Source organism: Caloenas nicobarica, chromosome Z (assembly GCF_036013445.1).
Source record: "Caloenas nicobarica isolate bCalNic1 chromosome Z, bCalNic1.hap1, whole genome shotgun sequence".
In the NCBI taxonomy this organism is placed as follows: domain Eukaryota; kingdom Metazoa; phylum Chordata; class Aves; order Columbiformes; family Columbidae; genus Caloenas; species Caloenas nicobarica.
This window is the reverse complement of record NC_088284.1, coordinates 10,599,149-10,626,930: the sequence shown is the minus strand read 5'-3', so window position 1 is coordinate 10,626,930 and position 27,782 is coordinate 10,599,149. Positions and strand designations below refer to the sequence as shown.

Sequence of the window (27,782 nt, the reverse complement as noted above, 5' to 3'; positions counted from 1 at the left end):
GCTCTTGGGAATCTGGAGAGGTCCCAGTTCACTGGAAGCTGGCAAACATTCTCCCAATCTACAGGAAGGGCAACAGGGATGACCCTGGCAACTACAGGCCTGGCAGCCTCACTTCTGTGCCTGGGAAAATCATGGAGAAGATTGTTCTGGGAGTTACTGAAAAAATTCTGAAAGGCAACGCAGTCATTGGTCCCAGCCAGCACGGGTTCATGAGGGGAAAGTCTTGCCTGACAAACTTGATTTCGTTCTATGATAAGGTTACCCACCTAGTCGACCAAATGAAGCCTGTCAACGTGACCTTTTTGGATTTCAGTAAAACCTTTGACACTGTCTCTCACAGTATCCTCCTGGACAAGATGTCCAGCATACAGCTGGGTAAACACACAGTGCAGTGGGTGAGCAATTGGCTGATGGGCCGGGCTCAAAGGCTTCTAGTAAATGTGGTTATGTTGGGCTGGTGACCAGTGACTAGTGGGTTCCACCGGCAATCATCTTAGAGTCAGCACTCTTCAATATCCCTCAAGACTTGAGGAATTACTTAGCAAGTTTGTGTCGCATTTGTCACAGCGAGGGAAGACGCAAACACTTAATATAAGTATCAGCAAACTTCAGCTTTATTACAGAGCAGTTCACTTTTATACGTGTTCCAATAATTATGCCTACTAGTCATAACCTGATTGGCTAAAATCTAGGGATTACATTAACTTAATTAGTCTAGCAATAGATACTCAGTATAATCAGTAATTGGCTTATGCATATTACAAAACTTAAGCTCATTATTGGTTACAATTTAACTACCAACTCCACCCTTAGATCCACATTCTTTTCGTTTCTACATTGCTTTTTCCCAACGGACTGCTGACCGCAAGGCTTTTGCTTGTTACAGATTAAATGTCAAGGTCCTTATAATTTTCCCAAGTCAGTGTCTTGCTTGTGGCTCACATGAGCTGGGTTCGCTGCTTATCTTACTCTTGTTCTGCTAACTGTATTAAATTCACATAACCCCTACTATCTAACCATCCCTCCACAACTCCCCCTTTTTTGTTTTTGCGCAAACCAAGTGCACAATTAACAATATAGCAACAATCACGGACAGTATTATTAATCCATGCAAAAGTAGATTTCTCAGCCATCCTAATTCCCACAAAAATCCATATGTGCAGATTGAGGCCTGAAAACCAAGTTTTTGGGTCTAATCATTTTATACTATTAGATAATGTTAACCATTATATCTTACAGTGCTAATTCTTAAATTATGCACTTGTTTTTCAGGGCACTGGCTAAATCCTAAATCAGGCCTTGTACATTATCTGAGACTGTTCTTTTGGAAGTGTTGTTTTACTTGATTTTGCTCATAAGCATTATAATTCAGTTTCAATGGTATTACATATATTTAGCACTCTGATAACATAAAATACAGGTTCAGATATCAGTTAAGGAGATTATTTGAATACAATAACATAAGAATAATGAGGATCCACAAGGTGCATGTAGTCACTCACAAGAAACAAAACTAGAGGCCTCTCACTTCAGGGTACTCACAATAAATAAACACTTGCCTAAATTAGGCAAGGGCTCATTCAAGACAAGGACTCTAGTTCACAGACCCGCAGCTCCGAGAAGATCACTCAAGGGGCATCTTTGGCGGGAACCCCGTTTTCTAGTCTAGTCAGATGTGGCTGTGGGCATTACAACATAGCTCTGGGCACGTCTTGTTGAGGACCCTGTCAATTGACCGAGGGTCCCACCCCTTCTGTCCCACTAGCTGGTAGAGGTGAAGTCACCCTGCCCCGAGACCGGGGAGGATGTGACCTGGGGACAGGTAATAAAGAGCCATCAACGGCCCCATTGAAGGCTCTAAATCTTAGGGGAATGTGCAACTGCCACACAATCCACCCTGCAACTACAGTCATGATCTGACAGGCTACTTTGGAGTGGTGGTGCAGTCACCTCTTGCCTCCAAAGTCAAAAGGCGGCATTCTGTTGGTGAGTTTGAATGTCCATTGTGGATCATCATACCTTCTGTGTTATTTTCCTGTTATACATTATTATTACAAATCAACTTACAATAAAATTGAATAATACAAATTACAACAATTACACTTATTAACAAATATTGGAGAAGGCTGGTTAGTCATCCTAATAAGGAAAACAAATGCACTGAAAGTTTTTTCGCCAGTTAATCCCTAATCCAAATAATTTAAATCTGTATCATTCTGATATGCTAGTGCCTCTAATTTACAGGGGGTCCAGTACAAACTCAAAACATCTTCTGTGGTTATTTTAGATACCTTGCATATTAAGACCCAGAATGGAAACAAAATCTAAATTACTCTGAACCACTTCTCCATTCCTCATCACTGATAAAACAGGTGAAACTTCCCTGACAAACAATTGTCAATTAATTTCTTATAAATACACACAGCAGGGATCTCAAAAAAATACTGCTGCATTTGATTAAGTTTAATCCAATCCTTGTTTTCCAGCAATTGACCTTCTGGTGGTATCCATGCACCATCTACCCAATGCACGTCATTGTTACTGCACTGTTGCAAGAGATAATACCCGAATAGGCTAAGAAAGTGTCAGCTGGAGTGAGGGGCCTGCTGCTGTCATAACAGTACTTGCATTTTGTTGTAACTTCTTTAGCTGCCCCAAGGTAACATCATTGGCCTCTTCCCTTGGTCTCTTCTGTTTCTTCGTTGCCGTCTGCTGCAGGGACAGACATTGCACTTCTGGCATTGGGTTCTTGCACTGTTTTTCCAGCTCATAGTGAGATTTAACATATTTCGCAGGAAGTCAGTTTGGTCCTGTTGGAATAAGAACACACACATATCCCCTTCCCCCTTTTTGTTTTAATAACGTTTGTTTCAGTGTGGAATGCACCTGTTTAATAATAGCCTATCCAGTGGCAGAATGTGGAATACCTGTGACATGCAAAACATCCCATTGCTATAAAAAATATTACGCGGATCTAGCAGTTTAGCCAGGACCATTGCCAGTTTTAATTTGTTGTGGCACACCCAGCATAGCAAAACAGTGGGTCCAGTGGCACTAGACATCCATGCTTTTCTCACCAGTACAAGCAGATGCACAAAGCATACCTGAAAAAGTATCTATAGAAATGTGTACATATTTCAAACGACCAAAGGATGAGACACATGTAACATCAGTCTGCTAAATGGCATTAGCTATGAGCTTGTGAGGGTTAACTCCAAGGGAGCGTAAATTTGTAATTAGGCCTTGACATTTCAGCTAAGAGCAAACTATGTCTTTTATTTGTTCGAGTGTCGGATAAAACATTTATTTTAAAGTAGCAGTATTCTAATGGAAGAAAATATGTGAAGCCCTGGCAGACTGGAAACAGACTGTAGCTACAGTATGAGTCCGCAACTTCCTTCTGTTATGGGACCTGGTAAAGTGGTATGAGAGCATATATGAGTAACAGATAGTGGGCGTCTGCAATGCTGTAATGCAGTTTGCAATGATACAAACAATTCAAAGAGCTACTGTTGCGAGATTTCTTCAAAAAAGGTGAAGGGGATGGTCCTGACTACTTACTCAGAATCACAAATCAAATTTAGAGGTTCCTCCTTAAAAAGCTCTAAGGCATGTAAAGCTGCATTAAGTTCTATTAATTGGGTTGAACCTTCAATAATTTTAACAGAATGATGCTAATTGTTATCTTCACATCAGACTATTACAGCTTTGTGAGACTTTCCTAAACTATCTACAAAAACTGTGCAAGCGTGTAGGATGAGACCAAATACAAGTATGTTCTGTAGCTTGACATCAAAGACATGCAGATTCTACATCAATTTACATCTAGGCATGCCAAAAGCTACGCCATTAAGAAAATCACCTAATGTAATTTAAAAGGACATAGATTGCAAATAATAAAAAAAAAGATCAAAATTAGATTTCACAAATGGTACATATATGACAAAAGGATCATGACCCATTAAGACTTAAATTAATTCCCTGCATTTTTTGATCAGTAACAATCAGTATATCAGTCTGTTAGCATTGTCAACATACTGTCCCACAATAGCCACAGGTTGTTTTTGTGTTGTAACTATAAGTAGACAAATATGCAAGTCCAATCGAATGCAGTCAGCCTGTAAGGTTGTCATAAATTTGTTCATCAAAGTCTCTAACTCCATTTTGGCTTTCATATTTATTGGATATTGTTTTTCCTTACCAGATTGAAGTCCTATTTAAGTTTTATCAGTGTAGTGTTGGCTTTACCGATTCTTTGGCTGCGGGTACTAGTGGAAATACAGCATCTAAAATTTCCTTGGAGATTTTTTGCTTGTAGCAAGCAGATCTGCACCATCCAAACATTTTCTTATGGGACATGTAACTGAATGGAATTCTCAGAAAACATTATTTGAGTTTACAATTTACTTAACAAATCTTGACCCAAGAGAGGTATAGGGCTTTCTGGCAAATACGAGAATTCATCTGTTAAAACTTTGTTCCAAATTTGGCATTCCATTGGTTTCAAAAAATGGCCTTCTTTTTCCACGACTTCAAAAACTATCACGGTGAATTTAATATGAAGTCTCTTACAATTAGTTACCACAGAAAAAGTCTATATAAAAAAGGTTTTGGTTTAATTTCTCAGCTTCATTAGAACTACAGATCCACTGGAGATGCCTTTAAATTTCACCCTCAGACTGCTTCATTCAGAATTACACTACCGCTGCAGTGTCGGGGTGGGGAGAACCCCCCCTTTCGTCGCTTTAGAATCTTCTCACTGAGGTTTAGATACAAGCAAGGCCACACAAGTGGCACAATCGCTGGTGCTAAGTGGGAGCTGCCTGGCCTTGGCAAAACTTCTTAGCTACAATGAGCTGAGTTTATCTCGAAGCTTGACACAGGCTTTAAATTTATGTTCAAGCTGTACAGCGCAGACCCGGGCTATTTTGCTTATTTATTTATTTATTTATTTAAAATATTCCCATTTCATTCCAAACATAATACACTTTATATGCAATTCCAATTAGCTTAGCAGTAGCTACATTATTTAGCCCTATTTACTTTTTGTAATTTCTTAAAGATGTTAATAAACAGCATATTAACCATTAATTCATTAATTTATTTCTTCTAGATCTAAATCAGTTCATATTTTAGCAACTTTTAAATACAACCTTTTATTTCCTATACTTCTAACTAGCACATAAATTCAATACGAATCAAAGTTTAACGAGTCTTTTTTTTTTTTTTTTTTTACTTACAGTACTATACTTCATCTCATTTTTTCCAAAGTTCTGTAGAACAACGTTAATTGCAATATAGCACTAAACCCCAGAATTCCACATTCAAAATACATTTTTCTTTTATCAGAGTATTTCCCAAAAAGTTATTCTAATAAGTAAGAATGCATCCTAAAGGCGATCAAGGTTGTATTTTAGTAGCGGAACCGGTTCCCATTTTGTAATTATCTCCCCAAACAAAATTATTTTGGTACCAAATATATATATATATACACAAACTAAAATACTGAGCTCAGATATGAAAACCAAACACTAAGTTCAAATATGCAGATGGATCACAGTTACACTTATTCAAGACAACGTCTCAATTTTAGCATTGCACCTTTGGACTGCTTGCAGCTCAGCAAGGAGGAGATTGTCGCTGGATCTCCCTGACAAAACAGATCAGTGCGCGCTGGAGCACAAGCGGCACTTGCCCCCCTGCTGCCCTAGCAAGCCGGACTGGGCAAGGCTTTTGTATGCGTCTCACCTGAAATGCTACAACTGTTATCCTAAAACAGGATTCTTTACTTGGTGTGCATACAAAAGAGCCAAATTTAGTACACCGAGATGAGACACAGCCTACCACAGAGTTGCGCAAGTCTGGATGTTGGAATAAAGCTAGCATGGTAGAAAGAAAAGTAACAACTGTTACACACAAAATCTTATTATCACATTCACACAGTAAAAAACTGAATTACTCACATTCTTCTGTATAATCACAAAATGCATATTTTGAGTCAACAGATTCTCATGATTCTGTGAACTTGCTATATTATACAACAGGCAAAGACTTATTAAACTGTAATATGCTTAAGCAGATACCTACAAAGAAAACAGGTTAATAAAGCAAACATCTTGCAGACCTCAGTAAGTTTCCTATGACTTGTGTGTTATCAGTTATTTCTCAGCTTGTTGAAGTTCAAAGCATTCCACTTGTAAAGCTGTCTGAAATTATTTAATGATCTCTTGTAGAGTTTTATTTTTGTCCTGCTCTTCTGGCTTTAAAAACAACACTACTTGCAACAAAATGTTATACTTCAAGGTTCTATTCTCCGGCCACTTTTCCCATTCATCTAACTTACACAGCAGCCACCGTTGATTATAATATTTCACAAGATCTTCCTTCCTCATATTTCCAAGTGCTTTCTTATGTTCTAAAACACCTCCCCAAATGTAATTTAGCATTTGATGGGTGGGCTCACCATGGAGACCCGAGTCACTAACTGTAGCCCGTAATTGCGACAGCAGCTTCCAATCTAGGGCAGCGATGGTGGCGTTCAGGCCACCAGCAGTGGGAGAATATATCACTGGGAAGGCAATGGCCAGGGCCTCAGCCGCCTCTTTGTTCCCTGACATCCAGGCTTGATTAGAAACCTCTTGCCACAACTTCTGCCGCTCGTTCGCCACCCGCTCTGCATCTCCCCTTGTATCAGTGTCTTTAGAGTCTATAGGCGCGCGAGCCTTCCCCTCCCCTTCGGGGGGAGATGACCAGTGCTCCTCGCTCGGTTGACCGGGAGATAGCATAGGAGGCGCAGAAGGAACTGAACTGGCGTATGAACCCGACGGCAGGAAAACAACATTAGTGGCAGGGGGCAACGGGCATGACGAGGCAAAAGCCGAACCCTCTCCAGTGGCTGCATTAGTGGCCGATGGGGAAGCTAGGGCTGCCGAGGCAGCATGGGCGGCCTTCTGCTCCGCATGATATTGTTTTAAGGCATTTATTACCACCTGCCAGGGCCGTCCCAACTTCCTAGCAGCCTTTTCCTCCTCGATAGCTGCATTCCACAATTTTTCTCCAAAGTGACACCACTCCTCTACATCAAAAACCTCATTAGGATCCTTAAAACAACCCTTGGCTACTCCATACGTGAGCAACCCTGCTAACTCCTTATCTAAATCAATATCCTTAAGCTGACGCTTCTGTAAGAAGCACTTAAATAAATCATAAGCCGCTTGTCTATCCATACCTTGTTTCCTCAGCATGCCGTTGCAGCCCTTGCAAGACGTCGGCGGCCTTTAGCGGTGGAACCCTTCTTTAAGGTCGTTCCGGGCATGGAATCCAGCTCTTTTGCCTCTCGTGCTGCTTCGAGACCGCTATCCCCTACTCGCTGGACCGTGCCGGACCGTGGCTGCAGGGCTTCCTTTCATGTCCCTGTTCGGGCGCCATTTGTTGCATTTGTCACAGCGAGGGAAGACACAAACACTTAATATAAGTATCAGCAAACTTCAGCTTTATTACACAGCAGTTCACTTTTATACATGTTCCAATAATTATGCCTACTAGTCATAACCTGATTGGCTAAAATCTAGGGATTACATTAACTTAATTCGTCTAGCAACAGATACTCAGTATAATCAGTAATTGGCTTATGCATATTACAAAACTTAAGCTCATTATTGGTTACAATTTAACTACCAACTCCACCCTTAGATCCACATTCTTTTCGTTTCTACATTGCTTTTTCCCAACGGACTGCTGACCGCAAGGCTTTTGCTTGTTACACATTAAATGTCAAGGTCCTTATAATTTTCCCAAGTCAGTGTCTTGCTTGTGGCTCACATGAGCTGGGTTCGCTGCTTGTCTAACTCTTGTTCTGCTAACTGTATTAAATTCACATAACCCCTACTATCTAACCACCCCTCCACAAGTTAGCTGATGACACAAAATTGGGGGGAGCTGTTGACACTCTCGAGGGCAGAGAGGCCCTGCAGAGGGATCTGAACAAATTGGAGAACTGGGCAATTGCCAACCACATGAAGGTCAACAAGAGCAAGTGTGAGATTTTGCACCTGGAATATGGCAACCTGGCTGTACATACAGACTGGGGGACAAGATGCTGGAAAGCAGCTCCATGGAGAAGGATCTGGGTGTTCTGGCCGATGACAAGTTGAACATGAGCCAACAGTGTGCCCTGGCAGCCAAGAGGGCAACTGTGTCCTGGGGTGCATCAAGCACAGCATTGCCAGCCGCGCAGGGAGGTGATTGTCCCATTCTGCTCTGCACTGGTGTGGCCTCACCCAGAGCACTGTGTGCAGTTCTGGGTGCCACAGGATAAAACAAAATATAAAGCTACTGGAGAGTGTCCAGAAGAGGCTACGAAGTTGGTGAAGGGTTTGGAGAGGAAGCCGTATGAGGAGTGGCTTGGTTTGTTCAGCCTGGAGAAGAGGAAACTAAGAGAAGACCTCATTGTGGTCTACAGCTTCCTCACAAGGGGAGGAGGAAGTGCAGGCACCGAACTCTTTCTCTTTAGTGACCAATGACAGAACCTGAGGGAATGGCAGGAAGATGTGCCAGGGGAGGTTTAGGTTCGACATTAGGAAAAGGTTCTTCACCCAGAGGGTGGTGGACACTGGAACAGGCTCCCCAGGGAGGTGTCACAGCCCCAAGCCTGACAGTGTTCAAGAAGAGACTGGACAATGCCCTCAGACACATGATGTGAACTGTGGGGTTGTCGTATGCAGGGAGAGGAGTTGGTTTCAATGATCCTTGTGGGTGCCTTCCAGCTCAGGACATTCTATGATTCTATGATTCTTATAGGAACGCCTGCAGCCCAGTGCTCAGGGGAGGTAGACAGGGAGAGAGAACTTCCCAGCTCTGTGCCTGTGCCCTCTTGGTCTGCACCTGCAAAAATGCATGCTGGCCTACTGCCTGCATCTCAGCTCAGGCAGGGCAGTTGGGAAACCAGCCCCAAGATGTCTCATCATGGTCTGGCCTGAGGGGTCACGGTGGTGGGATCCCACCATGGTGGGATAGGCCTCTGTTCAAGGAATGAGAAAGACACCAGAGTTCTTTAGCATGGATGAGGTTGAAGAAGGAACCTCCTAGAGCCTGGAGAGGTCTGAGGCAGTGTTTTAGGGTCTTTTGCAAAACCTGCGGTAGGGAGGTTGGCAGGTCCAAAGGAAGGGAAGAAGGTATCTCCTCATGCAGGATGGGGTTGCCCTGCATTGGCATTGTGGAGACCATGGCTGCATGAGGTGCCTTCTACGGAGATCTGTCACCTGAGAGTTTCTCTGATTCCACAGCAAGGTGAAGGGCAGCCTGAGCCAGGGAGGGCGGCAGGTCTTCATGAGTGGCTGAAGGGCGCCTCCTGGTGCAGAGAGGATTATCCCAGATAACTCCCTGCTGCAGGGCATGGCGAAAAGCTAAGGGTGTCCCTGGACACAAGAGTGGATAGAAGAAGCTCATGGATCAGTAATGGTTTTTACTTTGGGTACAAAAGTATAGTCCCCTCCCAACAAGCCTTGCTGAAGGGTCATGTCCCAGCAGATGAGTGTGTCACCTTCCCTCTCCCTTCAGTGGCTGGAGGGGTTGCTGTGGATTGCAGGTACCCCACCACCTATCCCCACCCAATCGCATCACCTCCCAGCCCAACTAACATCCACTTTCAGCTCTGACAGAAACGTGTCAAAGGCCCTGGTGGGACTCAAGACTCCAGCTGGCACCAGACCAGGAGAATTACAAGAAGAATGAAGCCGTGGCACTGAGCTGTCCTGAGGGTTTCCAACCATCCTTCACCCATGTCAAGTGTTTGGGAGAAGACCAGCCCATCAGCAACTGGAATCCTGTGTACAGAGAGCCATGGCTGGGAAGGGACAGCAGAGGTAGCTGGATCAACATTCAGACCAACGTGGAATGCATTGGTAAGGGAGGCATGAGGAACTCTCCTGGCTGCCCCACTCTACCACAAACTGAATGATTTCTCATACAGAACCACCCGCCCCTGCCCTGCCTTGTCACCTCCCACCCCAATTAACATCCACTTTCACTTCTGCTAGAAATTTGCCAAAAGCCTCACTGGGACTCAAGACTCCAGCTGGCACCAGATGAGGAGAATTACAAGAAGAATGAAGAAGTGATGCTGAGCTGCCCTGATGGATTCCAACCACCCTTCACCCATGTCAAATGTGGGGAGAAAGTCCAGTCTGTCAGTCGTGGGCAACCTGTATACAGAGGCCCATGGCTGGGGAGGGACAGCAGAGGTGCCTGGATCCCCATTCAGTCTGACATGGAGTGCCTCGGTAAGAAGAGCATCAGGAGCTCTCCTGGCTGCCCCACTCTGCCCTTCCTGAGCAGGAGAGGGCAGGCTGTGTGTGCACAGGAGGTTTTTTTCTCTCTGCCTGCCTGGGGAATTGGTAGGTGCTGCTGAAGGCCATGTGGAGGCAGCTCCTGAGCCTGCCCTGTGCTTGTCCCAGGGCTCCAGCAGAGCCTTGGTGGGGATGTGTCTGGTGCCAGGTTCAGTTCCTGAGGGTCCCGTCAGAAAGGGTCTGTGGGATCAGGGTTGGGGACAGTGGCCAGAGCTGCCCATGCCAGGCCAGGGCAGAGCGCTGGGTGTGCAGGCCTCCTATCTGCGATTCATAGGTGGGTGGGAGGTTGATGGTGGAGGTGCATGGTGCCATGGGGCTCCCTGAGGGCTTCTGGCAACAGCATGTGAACAAAATAGAGATTTTTAAGTGCTGGGCAATGCACAACTATGTGTAGTGGCGCTTGTGGTCTGCATGGCATCATGATTTTGGCAGGAGGATTGCAGATTGCAGGGCTCTGACTTCCATGTGCTCATGTCCCCCCCTGGTCTCCGCTGTATGCCATCACTAGGGGAGCTGGCTTTTGAGTTCAGGCTTTATTGTCTTCTCAAAAGGCCCTGGGGTGCTGTGATCCTCTATGAGGGAGGCCAGGGAGAACTTGTGTTGGTGTGGGAAGCCCTGTAAAACATGCTGAAAGTCAGGAATGAGCTGTCCTCTGGCACTGCCTGACTTGCCACATGGCCCGTGACCCCTCAGGCCAGACCATAATTAGACATCTCGGGGCTGGTTTCCTGCAGACAGCTGTGAGTATGGAGAGTGTGGGGATGGGAGTGGTAGGGGAAAGGGATGCTTCTCCTGTGGATCCTTGAGCAGGGTCCTTGGAGGCAGCCCCATGCATGGCCTGAGCTCTCACGATGTCCTGTACAGTCCCCTTGTAGACTGTTGCCAGCCCTTAATATTGCATTTGTCCAGGCTCAACTGAGGGGCCTGTGAGGCCCCGAGGCCAAATGTTGAACTCTCCATCCCTATGCAGCTTTGAGCACTGCATGGTGTCTCTGGTGCCTGGAGCTCCAGCCCCTCCTGGCCTTTCCTGGCAGGCTGGGGGGAAGGAGCACGGGGTCCTTTTCACCCTCATTCCCTTGCCAGGGACATGGTGCAGGAGGGTGGCTCCTTGTGGTGTCCCACAGCTCCATCCCTCATCCTGATGTGCCAGGGAAGGGGATCCCCTGATCCATGCCCTGGCATGCCTGGTGAGACCACCTTCCGCCCTGCTGACACCTTCCCATCTTGTTGGTGCAGAGAAATGCCAGAAGCCCCAGTGGGACCCCAGGTTTATATTTGACCAAGACCAGGTGTTCTATGATGTCAACGAAGAGGTGATGATGAAATGCCCTGAAGGATACTGGTCTTCTGCAACGGAGATCAAATGTGTGAAGCTGAACCCAAGACAAGGCTCCATGACTTCTCGCAGCATCTGGTTTGTGAAGAATGTCACAGGCCGCTGGCACCCTGTGGAGGGAAACATGACCTGTGTGGGTAAGCGAGTGAACCAACCACTCTCCTAGTGGTCTCAGTCTGTTCTCCGCAGGCAGAGGGGGTAGTGCTGCATGTGTTCTACAGTGTTAGTGCTTTGTGCTTGGGGTGGTCCAGGCATTGTGTGGGCTTTCAATCCAGAGAAACCTGCTGCTGATGCATCCCAGGTTTGTGTCTGTGCTGTTGGCAGCTGGCGCACCCTGCACAGTGCCAAGGGGGACAAGTCCTTTCCACTGTCCTGTGGCCCCAGGCAGCATGCCCGGGCCAGCCAGGGGGGTCTGCCCGGATGAAAGCATGGTAGCCCAGGAGCAGGAGGGCAGGGACCAGCTCTGGCTGCCTGTTTGTTGGCAAAGTCATGCATGGTGTGAAAGAGACCAGTCACCAGGTCAGTTTCTGGCTCCAGGGTGGCAGCTGCAGAGAGGCCACAAGTGCTTGCTCTTACTGTCCCACAGTCAGTGCAGCAGCTGGAATACCCTGGGAACGGTCCAGGGCCAGAGGAAGGTGCAGGCAGTGGCTGAGTGTAGTCTGGGAGAAGGCAGGATGGCCTCGTCTGCGCTGTACTGGGGACAGGCTAGTGAGGGAATGGTGGGGATGGCAGAGACTGGCTGCAAAGCTGGGAGGGAAAAGGAAGGGACTGATCCTCTTGCAATGCTTTGTTCCCAGATGTCCTCCAGGTTGTCCCTGGGACCTTGGAGATTTCCAGCACCAGCATCAAACTGAACTGGACCTGCAGGCTCCGTGATGCCTGCCAGAACATGAGGGCCATGTGCCGTTTGGCAGTGCCTTCCTCCCCTCCCTGTGAGGCTGGAGAGGTGAAGGGAGAGGAGATGCTACAGGGCCAGGAGGGAACATTCACCTGTCCCCCTCTGCAGCCCTTCACTGTCTACATTGTCACCATCTTACTGCCTCCCCGCACAATCCTGTATACACAACACTTCACGACGAAGGAAACAGGTATGTGTCCACTTACAGGAAACATAAAGGTGCCCTTTAGCTGGTAGCTCAGCCTGATCATCCACTCCATCCAGTGACGGTCTGGGATTGAGGCTGCTCAGAACCTCGGGGGCTCAGGAAAAGGAGCTGTAAAGAGCCCTGGAGTGTGCTCTGTTCAATGTCCCTTCTCTCTCTCCTCCTTCTCACCACACTGTTGCTGCTCCTGCTGCTGCTGCAGCTCATGCACTTTTTGTGGGGGACAAATTCTGCCTGGGGAGGCCCTTTGCAGTGTGTCCCCTGGTGCAGGAGCTGCCTGTACCCTGCTCTGGGATCAGCTCCTTCTCACTGGCCCCATGCGTGATCTCATCCTGCTCTGCTTCCAGTGCCAGACAAACTGGAGAAGCTGTGGCTGGATCCCACCACAGGGTTCCTCATGTGGAAGCCGCTTCCCTCCTGCAAAGGGGAGATCGTTGGATACCAGGTACCAGGGAAACATGGATTCCATGTGGTCCCCCTTACCTTGCCAGGCTCCTCAACAGCTCCCTGTCCTTCCTCTAGCTGAACATCACATCCTGGAGAGCACATGATGGCAGCTCCCTTGAATTCACGCAGGTGCTGGTGAACCAGTCTGTCACTCAGTACACACCTTCTCATCAGGCACCTGGAAGCAAATACCTGGTGACAGTGCAGGGTCTCACAGCAGCTGGTGCTGGGGCTGTGTCAGTCCTGGAATTTCAAAGTTTCTTCTCAGGTAAAGTTTGTTCTGCCCTGGGTTTGGCTGTGGTGACCTCGCTGGAAGCGGGCACTGAGCCTGGAGCTGTATGTGCACCCACCCCATCTCCTCCGAGAGACAGGCCAGGAGTGTGGGCAGCCTGAGAGCCCAACGCAGCGGTGGGGCCGTGGGGCTGGGTGAATCCTGCTGTGAGGGGGAGCATCACCTGGTCCCCAGCGCAGCTACATCACTTCAGCCCGTCTTTGTGTCTGTGAGAGCAGAGTGGGCACCTCTGCTCTTCCACAGAAGAAGATGATATCCAACCCTCCTTTCAGGTGCACGGGGTCTCATAGTCAGACAGCAGTAGGGCTGCTGAGCCTGGGTCTGTGTGTCCTCTTGCTGTGCACAGCCTGGTTGAGTGGGCTTCCCAACCCTTTGGTTGTGTATGGGAGATGGGACAAGTCCCTGTGCTCCTGAGCCTCCCTCTGCCCTGCCCTGCCCTGCCCTGCCCAGCCCACGTGAGGGCAAGGGAAGGCTGCGCCTTGCTGCCTGTCCCTGCAGCAAACAGGACAACAGAGCCTGGACACACGTGTCGGCTCACATGCACACGCCCAGCGTCAAGGTCGGGGCCATTTCTGGCACATGGGCCAAGCTGTGACACTCACTCCTGGCTGTGTGTTAGTTGCAGGGGAGCCTCTGGGTCCATGGCCAGGGATGGCAGTCACAGTGGTGGTGGTGCTGTCGGTGCTGGTCCTCCTGTCTGCAGGGATCCTGTGGGCTGTGCTGTCCAGGTGAGTGGCAGGAGACTTGGAGTAGCTGCTCTGCCTCAGGCCATGCTGTGCTGTGGGGTGGCTGGGGATGGAGAAGATCATATTTCTCTGGGTTCTGAGGATGCACCTGGCTGGTCCCACCTTGTCTCATAATAAGTCTCCTGACTGAGGCTCGTGAGTATATTCCTCGGGGCTGGGGCAAGGGCTATGTGTGCTCAGAGACCCCATCCCTTTTTTTCTGTTGCTGCTACTGCTGCTGTCTCTCTGGGGTGCCCATGAGACACTCGGGGGAGGGTACTCAGAGCCCCCGATGCCTCTGCCACTGAGTTCAGTAAGGTGCTGGCCTATGTCAGCCTCTCCCCTGACTCAGGACTCCCCTTTGCCTTCCTAGGAAAAAGAAGACCTTGCCCAAGAAAGCTGAGGAAGACCATTACACAGGTAGTGTCTCCATCACAGAGGCAGCTGTAGGGCTTGGGTTGGAGCTGTGTTGAGAGCAGGTCTGTACTGGGAGGGATTGTCCCTCATGAGGAATATCTGCAGGGCCTTTTGCTGACCAGTGGTGTCTGCAGGCAGCCCAGCTGGCCTTGGCTGACCTACCAAATCAGTGTGTCCCATATGTGCTGTCACTGGCTGAGAGCACCCTCCGACTGCCCCTTCCCACAGCTCCTGGCTGGGGTCACCCCCTGGTGCCGGTAAGGGCTGGGAGCTGCCCCTCATGCTTGCCCTGCTCAGGGGAGGCAGCAACTCTGCCCAGCCCTGCTGCCCTGATGGTGTATGTCCCAGGGTGTCCTACAGCCCCCAGCGCTGCTGCCTGCCTGAGTCTGCCCTGATCCTTCTCCTGCGGCCCCTGGGTCCTTCAGACAGTTTCTGTCGTATGCCTGCAGAGCTCCAGCCCTATGAGAACCTGGATAATTACTGTGAGATCAAGGGGACTCTACTAGCAGTGGAAGATGCAGGTAGGAGATGGAGTGCCCGGCCTGTTCCCATGCATGGCCTGGTGAGGGTGGAGAGGGGCAGTTGTGATGGCGTGAGCTCCCCATGCTTCTGAGGGCATGCAGCAGCCTCTGCCCAGGGTGTTCTTGGTTTCTGCAGGTAAAGGTGGCCCAGCCGGAAAGATTTTGCCCCAGCGCCTGCCTGTCCTGGAGTCCTCACGGGACAGTCAGAAGAAGGAGAAGATGGAGCCGATGTTCAAGGTTCAGTGCTGATGGCACTTCCCATAGCCCCTTTTCAAGTCTTGGTCGCCCACCACTGGAAGCAAGACCTGATATAGCTTGTGCTAGATTATTGATGCCCCTCAACTTTTCTCCTTCATCATGCTCCAGCATCCTCTGTTACAGAGCAGGAGCAGTGCAAGGCCTGGGATGTCCTACTTGTGCCAAGAAGGACATGTTCTGGTAGTCCTCCAGTGCTCTGGCAAAGCCATCTCACCTGCATCCTGTTGCCTGCAACTGTCCCATGAGATTGAGGCAGCTTTCTGGGTCCCAGCCCTTCTTTCCCCATCTCCATCAAGACTCTGGCCCCTGCTTGAGTTTGGCCCAACCGTGCTGCCCTCACAGCTGTTCTGATGTATCTAAACAACCAATAAATTGTTCTTGGTTGCAGGAGCTGCCTGCTCCATGACAGCTCCCACCTGGTCGTGGTTCTTCCCTATTTTGTGTGTGAAAGCCCTGTCCCTCTGAATGAGGGACATCTTCCCATGAAGGAGAAGGTTGGACAAAGCTTTTCCAGCCCCCAGCAGTCCTGAGGAAGCACACTTGAGAAGCTGTGTGCTCCCAGCACAACACTTTGGGTTCCTACTTTCCCTCCTCCCCATCCTACAGGTAGCATGGTCTCAACTAGGACCTAGCTGGACCTCTGTGTCAGTCTGTTACCTCCCCCATGGGTTTTGGTGCTCGTCTCCCATTTTGTGAGATGCAGTTGTCCCTGGCCCTGTTGGGAAATGTCCATCCTGCAGCCTTTAGGATCTACTCAATCTTGGGTGCTGCTGCTGCTCCGGTGCAGCCTCCAGCAGCCACTGCCTCTTCCACACTGAGGGATGTGGCATCCGGTGCAGCCCGGATGCTGAGGGACAGCCCGAAGGCTGTCCTTGGTGAGGAGCACACTGCTGGAATGTGGGGCAATTGACCACTCTCTTCTCCAGCTCTGTGTGTCCCCTAGGACATTTCATCTCCTTGTGCTGCCCTTGGGATCTCAGGCTCTCCTGAGTTCCATGAACTTGAGTATGACAAGCTGCTTATGGGATGTACTTTTTATAAAACTGAACTCAGATTCATTGTCATTTCTTGCTTCAGTGTCATCTCTCTCCCCTGCCAAATCTCTGGCTAATTGTGTGAAATTTCCTGACACTTCGTTTTCTTTGCTTTGGTGTTTTTTGACTCCAGTGCTGCACTTCACCTTCTGTCTGATAGCTACAAGTTTTTCTTTTTCTTCCTACTAGCTGGTCATCTGCCCGAAGCCACTCAAGCTCTGTAGCTGCCACTGCGTGCCACTCCTTTCACTCTTCTGCTTCTGTATTTCATAGTTGATTTCTATCAATTGTAAGATTTGTGTTGATCTTGAGTATCCTCCAGGACCTCAGTGCCCTTGCACTCCCGTCCTGTACCAGGCATAGTGCACAGCTGCTGGGGCACTGCACCTTCAAGTCCATTTGGGAATCACAGTTTTGGGATTCTTGGATACAGCATCACTGCACATGTGAGGCTCTTCTACCTGGTGAAGAGAGGACAGCCTTCTGGAGTACCTTTCAGTGGGGCAGGAGGACAAAGTTAGCAAATCTTGGAGCAGGGAGGTGCAGGAACAGCCTCCATTGGCAGAAGAATGTCCGAGGAAAGTCTGGGGATGTTTCTTTGCAGGATTATGTATGAGGGCAGCCTGACTCAACTGAGACCAGGCTGGGCTATTCCACCTGGCAGATCCCAGGAAGCCTTGGACCTTGAACACAAGATCTCTGTGCACTAAGAATAGAGAAGCAGCATCTCTGACACTGATGGATGTTCCTTCCCCAACGAGGAAGCCTCTTGAGCTGGATGCCGTGGCTGTTTCGTTTCTCTTGGAGGCGCTCACACTGATGTGTACTGAGACACAGTGTGTGGACATGAGACCTTGGTTCTACCCTGGCAGTCAATGCAACACAGCCCTGTGATTGCAGGGTCAAGGCATTGTCCTGGTCTTTGCATCTCTGCTGAGTGCCCAGGGATTGAAAGTGGCAGCTGGAGAGCTGCCTGCTCCCTTGTTACCTGGTTTTGTGTTGTGATCTTTTCTTCTTGGGAATGCCAGAAGCCTCCTGGGTTGACGAAAGGCCTCCAAAGTCTGCAAGTTGTGGCTTCTGCATTTGCCATCCCAAAAGTAAGGCTGCATATCCTGCATTACTTCTGAGTCCTGGAGACAGGTCCCCTTCCTGAAACCTGAAATTAACAGCAGAGTGACAGGTGCTTGTGCTGTACCTTTATTGGAAGTGTTGCGGTTTAATCCCAGCCAGCAAGAAGGACCACACAGCCACTTGCTCACTCCTCCACTCCCAAGTGGGATGGGGGAGAGAATCAGAAAGAAAAAAAAACCAAAAAAACCAAAAAACAAGGGTTATGATAGAAACAGCTCAACAGGACATAAAAGGAAGTGAAATTAATAACTGCTCACTGCTTGTGACACAAATAGCCTGTTTGTTCCCAAGCAGCAGTATTTGCCCCCCAGCTATTTCCAGTTTATATACTGAGCACCATGTCACAGCACAAGGAATACCCCTTTGGGCAGCTTGAGTTAGCTGTCCTGGCTTCGCTCCCTGCAAGATTCTTCTGCACTTGGTAGAGCATGGAAAGCTGGAAAGTCATTGACTGCTTGAAATAACCAAACCATTGGTGTTAATATCAACATTCTTCTCATACTATATCCAAAATATAGCTACTAGGAAAAAAAACCCCAAACTCTCTCCCAACCAAAACCAGGATCATATCAACCCTTTATTCTATACCATTTATGTCAAGCTCAGGTCTCACGCTATCCAATACATTCTCATCACCCACCACCACACTTCCCATCCTTTGATATAATACACAGATCTCATTCCCTTGATCTATTGACCAGCCCCATGAGATGTCTGTAAAATGTCCACAAATGTCCACAAAATACCCATTGAGTTCATGTCCATGACTTTGGGCTCCATCTCTAATGGTGTTCACTCAGGATAGCAGAGGTTATGTGGAGTTACTTGGCATCAAAGCAGCTCAGGTCACTGCTGCATCTGAAGCAGGTAGTTGGTGTATCTGGTGCAGTCCATGCCCACAGTCTGCAGGCTGAAGGTGTCAATCTTGAGGAAGTTGTTGGGTGTTAATTGCTGAAGCCAGTTCTGGTTCCATCATCACTACACTTTGCTCAATGTCACCAAATTTCATTCTTCACTAATCTGGTTGATCCTTACTATAATAACATTGATGTGGCATATAGCAGCCATAGTACTGATGATATACAGTATTATGTAGAAATTAACATGATACAATTCAAAGCATTGGCTGTTCTCACCTAGAATCAAATCACCTTGAGGTACACACTGGACTTCCCTATCTTCCTGCATTGCCCACCAAGTGCACCCAGGTATTTGAGCAAAAGCAATCCCATGAATGGGTTTGCCTTTGCCTGAGGCAGGAATAACCCATGCTGTCTTCCCCACCGTATACTTTATGTGCACTACAGGGACTTTATCCTCTTCTACAGTATGCAAAATTTTCATTAGACAGGGCCAGCTTGATTGGTAGATCCCCTTGTATTAAGTAACCAGGTGTTTCTTGTTAAATGTGTATCCCAGTGTTTGAAGGTCCAACCACCCATTGCTCTCAGTGTAGTTTTTAGCAGTCTGTTGTATCGTTTGATTTTTTCAGAGGCTGGTGTATGATACAGGATGTGTTATACCCACTCAACGCCATGTTCCTTGGCCCAGGTATCTACGAGGTTTTTTTGGAAACGAGTCCTGTTGTCTGACTCAATTATTTCTGGAGTGCCATGTCATCACAGGATTTCCTTTTCAAGGCCCAGGATAGTGTTCTGGGCAGTGGCATGGGGCACGGCATATGTTTCCAGCCATCTGAGAAGATGAAGATGATTAATGGAGTGGAACATCTCCCTTATGAGGAAAGGCTGAGGGAGGTGGGTCTCTTTAGCTTGGAGGAGACTGAGGGGTGACCTCATTAATGTTTCTAAATATGTAAAGGGTGAGTGTCACGAGGATGGAGCCAGGCTCTTCTCAGTGACAACCAATGATACGACAAGGGGCAATGGGTACAAACTGGAACACAGGAGGTTCCATTTAAATATGTGAAGAAAGTTCTTCTCAGTGAGGGTGACAGAACACTGGAACAGGCTGCCCAGGGAGGTTGTGGATTCTCCTTCTCTGTAGACATTCAAAACCCGCCTGGACACCTTCCTGTGTTACCTCATCTAGGTGTTCCTGCTCCGGCAGGGGGATTGGACTAGATGATCTTTTGAGGTCCCTTCCAATCCCTAACATTCTGTGATTCTGGTAGTTGCTTCCACCATTGCAAGCATACGGTGCTTGTCTCGGCAGGTTTGTGGAAGTGTGATATAATCAGTCTTCCAGGCCGCCCCATATTTGTATTTTAGCCGTTGTTCTCTATCTCACAGAAGCTTTAACTGCTTGGCTTGTTTGATCGCAGTGCATTCTGGGAAAGGAGGGCACTCTGGTCTCAAACAGCTGATCGCAGTTAGAGAGCAAAAAAGGCAAAAGGCAAATGGGCCAAAAGCTAGCTTGCAAAATGGTGGAATAGTAAAAGGCCCGATTCCAACGGAACTGAACTGGAACAGAACTAATCAAACAAACTGGAAAACCCAAACTAATGAGATAGAAAATCCAACTCTAGTTATATACAGATCATGACACTAATAGTAGAGAATATTTCATGGGTCAACGTGGATGTCACTCTCGGTGCTTTCCTGTTATGTTTCCTCCCAGCTCCTATCTTGCATCTGCAGCTGGACAGTTCCAAAGTCCTTGGTCTCCCTGACAAGAGCCAAGATATCAGTGAGTTCTTACATTCTTTTCATACTGTATCCCAAAAACAGGGTTCTGTCACCCAGTGTGCAAAACCCCCCAAATTTAGCACACAGAGACGAGATGTTGTTTATTACAGAGTTGCACAAGTCTGGATGCTGGAATAAAGCCAGCATGCCAGCAAGAAAAGTAACAGCCATTACACACAAAATCTTATCACTACATTCACACCCTAAAGACACTATTGGTTACACATTTGCATATTGGTTACATAATCATTTTAGTGTATCATGAGCAATGTTCAGCTAAAGGACACTTTATCCAACAGTCTTGAGACATGTGTTAAAGCAAGATTCAACTAATTGTAGAAGCTCCAAAATGTCTAAAGCTGCAAGGTCAGTAGTCTCTGTAGTTTCCGATTAGGTGTTTTGCAAGTTACACTTACCTTTGTTAGAGGAGCAGACTGACCTAAAACTGAAAGGATTTACCTATCTTTAGGTTAGCAAGTGCTGGCAAGATTCATTCTTTTAAGTGATAATGACTACAATACCAACTCCAAAATATAGCCTAGCTACTAAAAGAAATAACTTAGTTCTTCTCAGGCAAAACATTGGAAACTTGATTGTTATCACATTATGCTTATACTAAATCCAAACCAAAAGACTATACTAGCTTCTAAGAAGAAAAGTTTGTAACTACATGGAAAATTAACCTAATTTCAAATAAAGCAACACAGGATTCCAGCTGTTTGGCTTCCTTATCCTCTAGTTCCAGGTTATTGGCCCCATTATCCTGGTGTCAGAGCAGCCAGGTGACAATATGCTTGTATGGATTACAGCTGAAATATTTTCACATATCTCACAGCTCACTCAGTGATAGGGGTTGGGTAGTTACCATCTTGTCTTCCTCCTCTTTGTCTTCCCTCTCTCATGATAGCCCTGCTTTTTTATGATCCCTTGCTACACAAGAATACTTTCTTGTTCAAGCTTTCTTCTTTTGTATATGAGAGACTGATACCAGCATGAGTTGGTCCTCTGGCCCATCTGCAGTGCCTGTCAGAATGGTCTGAGTAGCTGCAGTGTCTGTTGTTGGAGTTTGAGTAGCCGCAGTGCCTACTGCTGTGGTTTGAGTAACTGCAGTGCTCATTGTGGGGACTGGAGTAGCCACAGTGCTTGTTGCATTGTCATCAGATCCAGAGAACCTCTCTTCCCTTTTAGGGTACTGAAGAATGTTAGGCAGGGTTCAATAGGCCTGGGCCAGGCCCCAGCACACATTGGTGATTTGTGTCTCCCCAGAATTACCTGGGTGACAACACAGTTCTTCTAAACACTCTACTAGTTTTTCAGGATTCTGCACTTGTGCAGGGGTGAAGTTCCAAAACACTGAAGGTGTCCACTGTCTTAGGAACTTGCCTATGCTATTCCACATACCCTGCCACTCATAACTACCCAGGCCTTGGACAGATCTCTGGATGGTATTCTTAAGTTGCTTGCTAACCTTAGGCAAAACTGAAACAATGTTCCAAAAAGATACCGATAGCAATATTTAAACTACTCAAAGATGTTCAAGGTACTGGCAAGTTATTGCAATGAAGGAGGAAACATCACAGAAGAAAGTAGCAAAGGTGCTATTCCAAATTTCCTCCATAAAAAGCTTTTCAGAGGAAGAAGTAAAATTACTAGCTGTCTCCACGAGGTGGTGCCCAAAGTACAGTCATGGCTTCTGCTATGAAGCTCAAAGACCAGAGAATGCTCAAGGTCAGTGTTTGAGTCACAAATTTCCCAGACAAAACATTACTAATCCTTGCAGAGCACAGCAAACTGCAAAAGCCGACACCAATCTTTAACAGATACTGCAAAAACAAGAGCATAGTGCAGTTCAAATAAACTAATATTGAGAACAGATGAATCAATATCGTGACCCATAAATGCCAACAGGTATAAATCACTTAATGCACTCTAATTAATCTGTTATTTGCTCAAATCCTTCTTGCCCCACGTTGGGCACCAAAAAGGATTATCCTGGTTTAGCCCCATATGGCAACTAAGAACCATGATAGCTACTTGCTCACTCCCTCCCACACTCTGAGCAGGGGAAAGAATTGAATGGGAAGGGAGAAACTCGTGGGTTGAGATAAAAACAGTTTAATAAGACAACAATAGGAATATATTACTACTACTACTAATATAAAATGAACGATACTCAGTTCAATCCCTCGTGAACTCTAGTTGCGCTGAAACAGCCAGTCTTGGAGAGGACTCTGATCCTGAGCAGCTGATCGCAATGGGAGAGAAAAGAAGCAAAAGGTAGAAAGGCTCAAAGGCTGTGAAATGACAGAACAGCAAAAGGCTGAACTAACACAGAACACCCAATGGAATGGAACTCCCAAGCAAAATTAGCAAGCAGGAAGATGGAATGGAAAAGAACTAACAAGCTGGAAAAGCTGACTCCAGTTATATACTGAGCATGTAGTTAATGGTAGGGAATATTTCATCATCAATTTTGATTGTCAGTCTAAGCATTGTCGTGCCTGTGGCCCCCTCCTGTCAATTTGCACCTGGAGCTGGATGGCCAAAATCATTTTTGGTTTCACTGACAATCAGTAGGTTCTTACATTCTCTTCATACCAATTGAAAAACATAGCTAGACACTGAAAGAAGAACATTATCTCTGTCCCAGAGAACAGCAATGTTTTCTCATTGTTCTTAAAGTAAATCCAAGACAAAAGACTGTGCTAGCTACAAAAAAGAGAAGTTTCTAACTGCGTAAGGAAAATTGAGTCCATTTCAGTCAGACCGTCACATTGTCATAGTAACTCTGATGTACAGGAGAAGATGACTCTTCTGGGATTTTGTTATGACTTATTCTCTAGTTGTGGAAGTATCTTTGAAAATACAGTGTAGAGCAGAGATAGGAGTGTTGGGTGAAGGATGCCATCTTTCTTGTACCAGAGCTGAGGAACGCTGACATTTGAAAGAGAGGACTTTGAGCAATAGGGAAATGCAGGTCTGGAAGGCAGTGAGGTGACTTAGGCACTGCAAGCATGGAGCTGCAGAGATCTCATCACATCATCCTTGCTTAACACTTTTGCACAGGAGACCAACCTGCTGTTTGCAACTCGACACATTTCACAGAACCAACATCACAGCCATGTAGGTCTTCCCAAAAGATAGCCCAAGGACCCTGGACATGGGGTGGCATACTGTTCCCTGGGCACGTGGCCCTGGCACTAGACCTCCACAGGGACAGGTCATGGGAAGCCAAGGGACAAGTTTAAGAAGAAGCTGAGCCTGCAGTGACATATTCCCAACTTCTAGCTATTGCAGCTCAAGCATTTGCAGAATCAAAGGTGTTATCTTTGCATTTAATGTCTCTTGACGGGCTCTTCTTCCACAAGTTTGTCTAATTGCTTTTGGAAAATACAACAAACTGAGGATGCTCAGTCTGCAGTGGTAAGGAGTTCCCTGGTTTAACCTGACATTGCATAAAGTTCTACTTTTGTTTCTTTGTTTCTAACTGTGGCAGTTGCACATCCCCCTGAGTTCTGGAGCCTTCTATAGGGCAGTTCATGGCTCCTTAGCACCTTTTGTGCCCCACTGTGCCTGTCCCCATGTACACACCTAGGGTGGTACCAAGGTGCTGACAGTCACATCCTCCCCTACCCCAGGGCAGGGTGACTTCACCTCCACCAGCTGGTGGGGCAGGAGGAGTGGGACCCTCGGCCAATTGACAGGGTCCTTAACAAAGGAGGTACACAGAGTAGCTGAGAAGCTTCTGGACTATGCCGTAAAGCCCACGGCCAGATCTGACCAGGCTACAGAACGGGGTCCTCGCTGAATCCCCTCTTGGAGTGGTCTTCTTGGAGCAGCGGGTCGGTAAACTGAAGCCCTCCCCTTAGACTGGGATGCTGTCTAAGGAGACTTCCCAGGATTGAGAGCACCTCACCTCCCACTGCGGTGAGTGTTTACTTTTCTTTACTGGATATATCCTTGAATGAGTCCTTGTCTAACCCAGGCAAGTGAGATTCCTCACCTAACCCAGGTGAGTGAGTATTTCTTGTGGGTACCCTGGAGTGCGAGGCCTCTGGTTTTGTTTCTTGCAAGTGTGTGTATGCACATTGTGGATCCTCATTATTTTTATGTAGTCATACTCAAATAATCTCCTCAACTGATATCCAAACCTGTATTTTATGTTGTCAGAGTGCTTAATAATTGTATAAACCCTGTAACTAGCCAGTTTATTTGCTACGATTTTTCAGCTAGAATAAAGTCTGGTTTGGAACTTGTGAAACCGAGAAATAAAATTAACAGCAGAGTCGATTATACTGTTAAGCAGGCATTCTTTATTGACAGTGCTGGGGACCTCTGGGGATCATCCTTCATAAGTGCTCCAAAGACTGGATGCTTTTGCGTTGCTTATATTCACGCAATTATTGCATAATCGTTACAATTTTTGGAAATTTTGACATACAACACATCTATGCAAAGAAATAATTTATTATGTTCGTTATGGTTGTTTAGTTTCTTACTTACTATATATCTATTAATTATTCATTAAATACAAGCTAAACACTCTGCTTCTAAGCAATGTATCACTTAATCTTCTGTCTCCCTCTTGTCATGTAGAAGGATCTAAAACTTGAAAAATATCCCCTCATTTTGCAGGTGGTTAGAAAGCATTTATCATGTCAAATGGTTAATAATGGGTACATCTTTCATAACTTAATCACAATATACATTAATCTAGCAGCTTCTCTTCTGTTGTCCACCTAAACTGACTTTTGGGGTGCCTCCGTGACACTAACCTACTGCCTTTTAAATGCTCCTCATATTGTCCTTGTCCCTTCCTCCTCACATTGTATCATAGAGAAAATTTAAAAAGCCGATGTTCTCTTTCCCTTCTCTACGAGTCACTCATTTTATAGAACTACCATATCGTTCCTCCATTTCCCTTTTTCCTGCAGAAAGACTTGTGGCTTATTTGTTGTTGCTTGTATGGGAACCATCCTTGGCCTCTGCCAAGTCAGCTTTCTTTGAACATCCCTCAAATTTCTCACAGCATTTTGGAAATGGGGGTGCAGGATTCCATGTGTTGTTCTAGAAGCAAGTGTACTGCAAATGGGTGACCTGTGGATATATCTTTTATTTCGTTCTTCTTGTTCTTCCTGGTGTCTGCATGTTGTATTGGGCAGTGAACCCCCTGAGCTGCCTTTGACAGACCACCAGTACTACGTGAGATTTTGTGCTCTTATGCCTCTGAGGAGAACATTCTTGCTGTGATGAAACAACTGCTCCATGTTTCTCAGTGCAGAGTTATATCTGTAGTTCTGTTTGTCATTTGTGCAGTCTGATGAGGTCCTGCCACATTTCTTCACAGCTGGCTTTTGTTTTTAAGACCAGGCAGGGTTTGCATCATCAACAGGCATGACTATTCACTTCCTCTTAGTGTGAGATCTGCTCATGACCTCAGAAACACAGACCATTTTCTCCCATGGCTTTTTTTGTCTTGGAACCAGTTGCTTGCGCAGGTGAGAACTGTCCTTCTTGTCCCCTCTAGTCCTATACCAGAGATCAGCTCGTTGGTCAGAACAGGGTAAGAGCTGTTAGTTTGGCAGGCATGGTGGTCCCAGTATCCCACTGTGTGGTGTCCATCAGTGACAAGAGGAGATACACCCTAGAAAGCACACGTGCCCACCTTCCATGAGCTAGCCCCCAGTGCCCCGAGTGGCAGGAATTGGGATGTTGGAGCGACATGCTGCCCAGTCCTTGTGTTATCCCTTGTTGGACCCGTTGTCCATGACTTTCTAAAATCTCTCTCACCTAGCTGATACTGCCAGCTTCTGCAGCTTCAGCTTGCTTTCTGCTGAGTAAAGACTGACTTTCCTTTTACAGTCTTAAGCTGGCCACCCACTATTTTGGGCAATAGTCTCCTAGTTCTAATCCAAGAGGTCTGGGGGAACAGTGCTTCCACATCCATCCTGACTCCAGCCTTCAGGATGTTGTAACCCTCTACCACAACTTCCTTTCCCAAGCTGGGCAGGAGTATCAACTTCTGAATATCATAGTTGGAGATCCGTTCCTCCACTCCCCAAGTCCTATGATGCTTGCCCTTTTCTGCTTGTCCTCCTGGAGCTGCAAGTACCAGAATGGCACACAGAACATCATGTCTTAGTGCTCTTAGAAAATGATATCTTTTTCTCAGTATCCTGATGACACAGAGCATTTGCTTGTGTTATTGACTGTGCAGCACAAAGACCCTTCAGTGCCTGTTTTCTGCAGCATACCTGGAAAGATTCTCAGCAGTTCTTCATATCACTGGCTCTTGTCAGCTCTTTTCATACTTTCTTGGAAGTCCTCAAACTGCTGTGATCACTGAGAGGAACTGTGGTGACATCTCACGACACCTCCAGAGGTCTTGACTGCAAGGAATGGCATTAGGAAGCATGTGGATATAGTCTCCAAAATGGGAACAGGGTTTTTTGAATGGACTCTGGAAATTAAAAGCATTTGAGGAAAAATTTTGGGATCTTGGTCACAGGTTCTTCTGGTCATGGCCTGTTCCTTGGGGTGCTCTTGCACATGTGAAACAGAAGGCAGCAGCTCTGACACTGATCGAAGTTCCCTCCCCAAAGAGGAAGCCTCCTGCATCTCACGTGATTTCCCCATGTGGCTCTTTACTGTGGCTTACTTGTAGTCAGTTATGGATGCCTGGGCTCAGAGACACCTGATTGACTCCTCTGTCACTTGGAGAAGTGGCACCTCTGCCAGCTCACTCAGAACCCTTGGATGGATTCCATCCAGCCCCATAGACTTGTTCATGTCTAAGTGGTGTAGCAGGTCACCGACCATTTCCCCATGGGTTATGGGGGCTTCATTCTGCTCCCTGTTCTTGTCTTCCAGCTCAGCGGGCTGGGTACCCAGAGCACAACTGGTCTTACTATTAAAGACTGAGACAAAGAAGGCATTAAGTACGTTAGCCTTTGCCTTGCCTTCTGTCACTGTGGTTCCTCAGCATCCACTAAAGAACGGAGATTCTCCTTAGCCCTCCATTTGTTGTGAATGTCTTTATAAAAACATTTTTTGTTGCCTTTTACAGTAGTAGCCAGATTAAGCTCTAGGTGGATATTGGATCTTCTATTTTTCTCCCTATATAACCTCACAGTATCCTTGTAGCCCTTCTGAGTTGTCTGCCTCTTCTTCCAAAAGTCATAAACTCTCATTCCTGAGTTGAAGCCAAAGCTCTCTATTCAGCCAGGGTGGTTTTCTTCCCCACCAGCTCATCTTTTGGCACACAGATTTCCTTCTTGAAGATGTCCAGACTTCCTAGACTCCTTTGTCCTTCAGGACTACGTCCCAAGGGACTCTGTCAACCAGGCTCTTAAACAGGCCAAAGTCTGCCCTGTGGAAGTCCAAGGTAGCAGTTCTGCTGACCCCTCTCCGGACTTCTCCGAGGATCAAAAACTCGATCATTTCATGATCACTATGCCCAAGATGGCCTCCAACCATCACATCACCCACGAGTCCTTCTCTGTTCACAAACAACAGGTCCAGTAA

General features: G+C 46.8%; 1 protein-coding gene across 1 annotated transcript; it reads left to right on the top strand.

Moving 5' to 3' along the window:
- Positions 1–278: 278 nt before the first annotated feature.
- On the top strand, positions 279–27,782 carry LOC136001437 (uncharacterized). The gene is made up of 13 exons (XM_065655758.1): positions 279–395; positions 1,766–1,822; positions 7,911–8,037; positions 9,651–9,902; positions 12,480–12,770; positions 13,133–13,230; positions 13,308–13,500; positions 14,150–14,252; positions 14,623–14,695; positions 14,895–14,923; positions 15,015–15,187; positions 15,324–15,424; positions 27,573–27,782. The coding sequence occupies exons 1-13, from the start codon at positions 279–281 to the stop codon at positions 27,780–27,782; spliced, it is 1,824 nt and encodes a 607-aa protein (XP_065511830.1).

Coding starts and splice junctions, on each gene's coding strand:
- LOC136001437 (XM_065655758.1), top strand. CDS start 279: ATGAAGCCTGTCAACGTGACCTTTTTGGATTTCAGTAAAACCTTTGAC. Junction 8,038..9,650: donor GAAGGTCAACAAGAGCAAGT/GTGAGATTTTGC, acceptor ATCCACTTTCAG/CTCTGACAGAAACGTGTCAA. Junction 14,924..15,014: donor GGGGTCACCCCCTGGTGCCG/GTAAGGGCTGGG, acceptor TGTATGTCCCAG/GGTGTCCTACAGCCCCCAGC.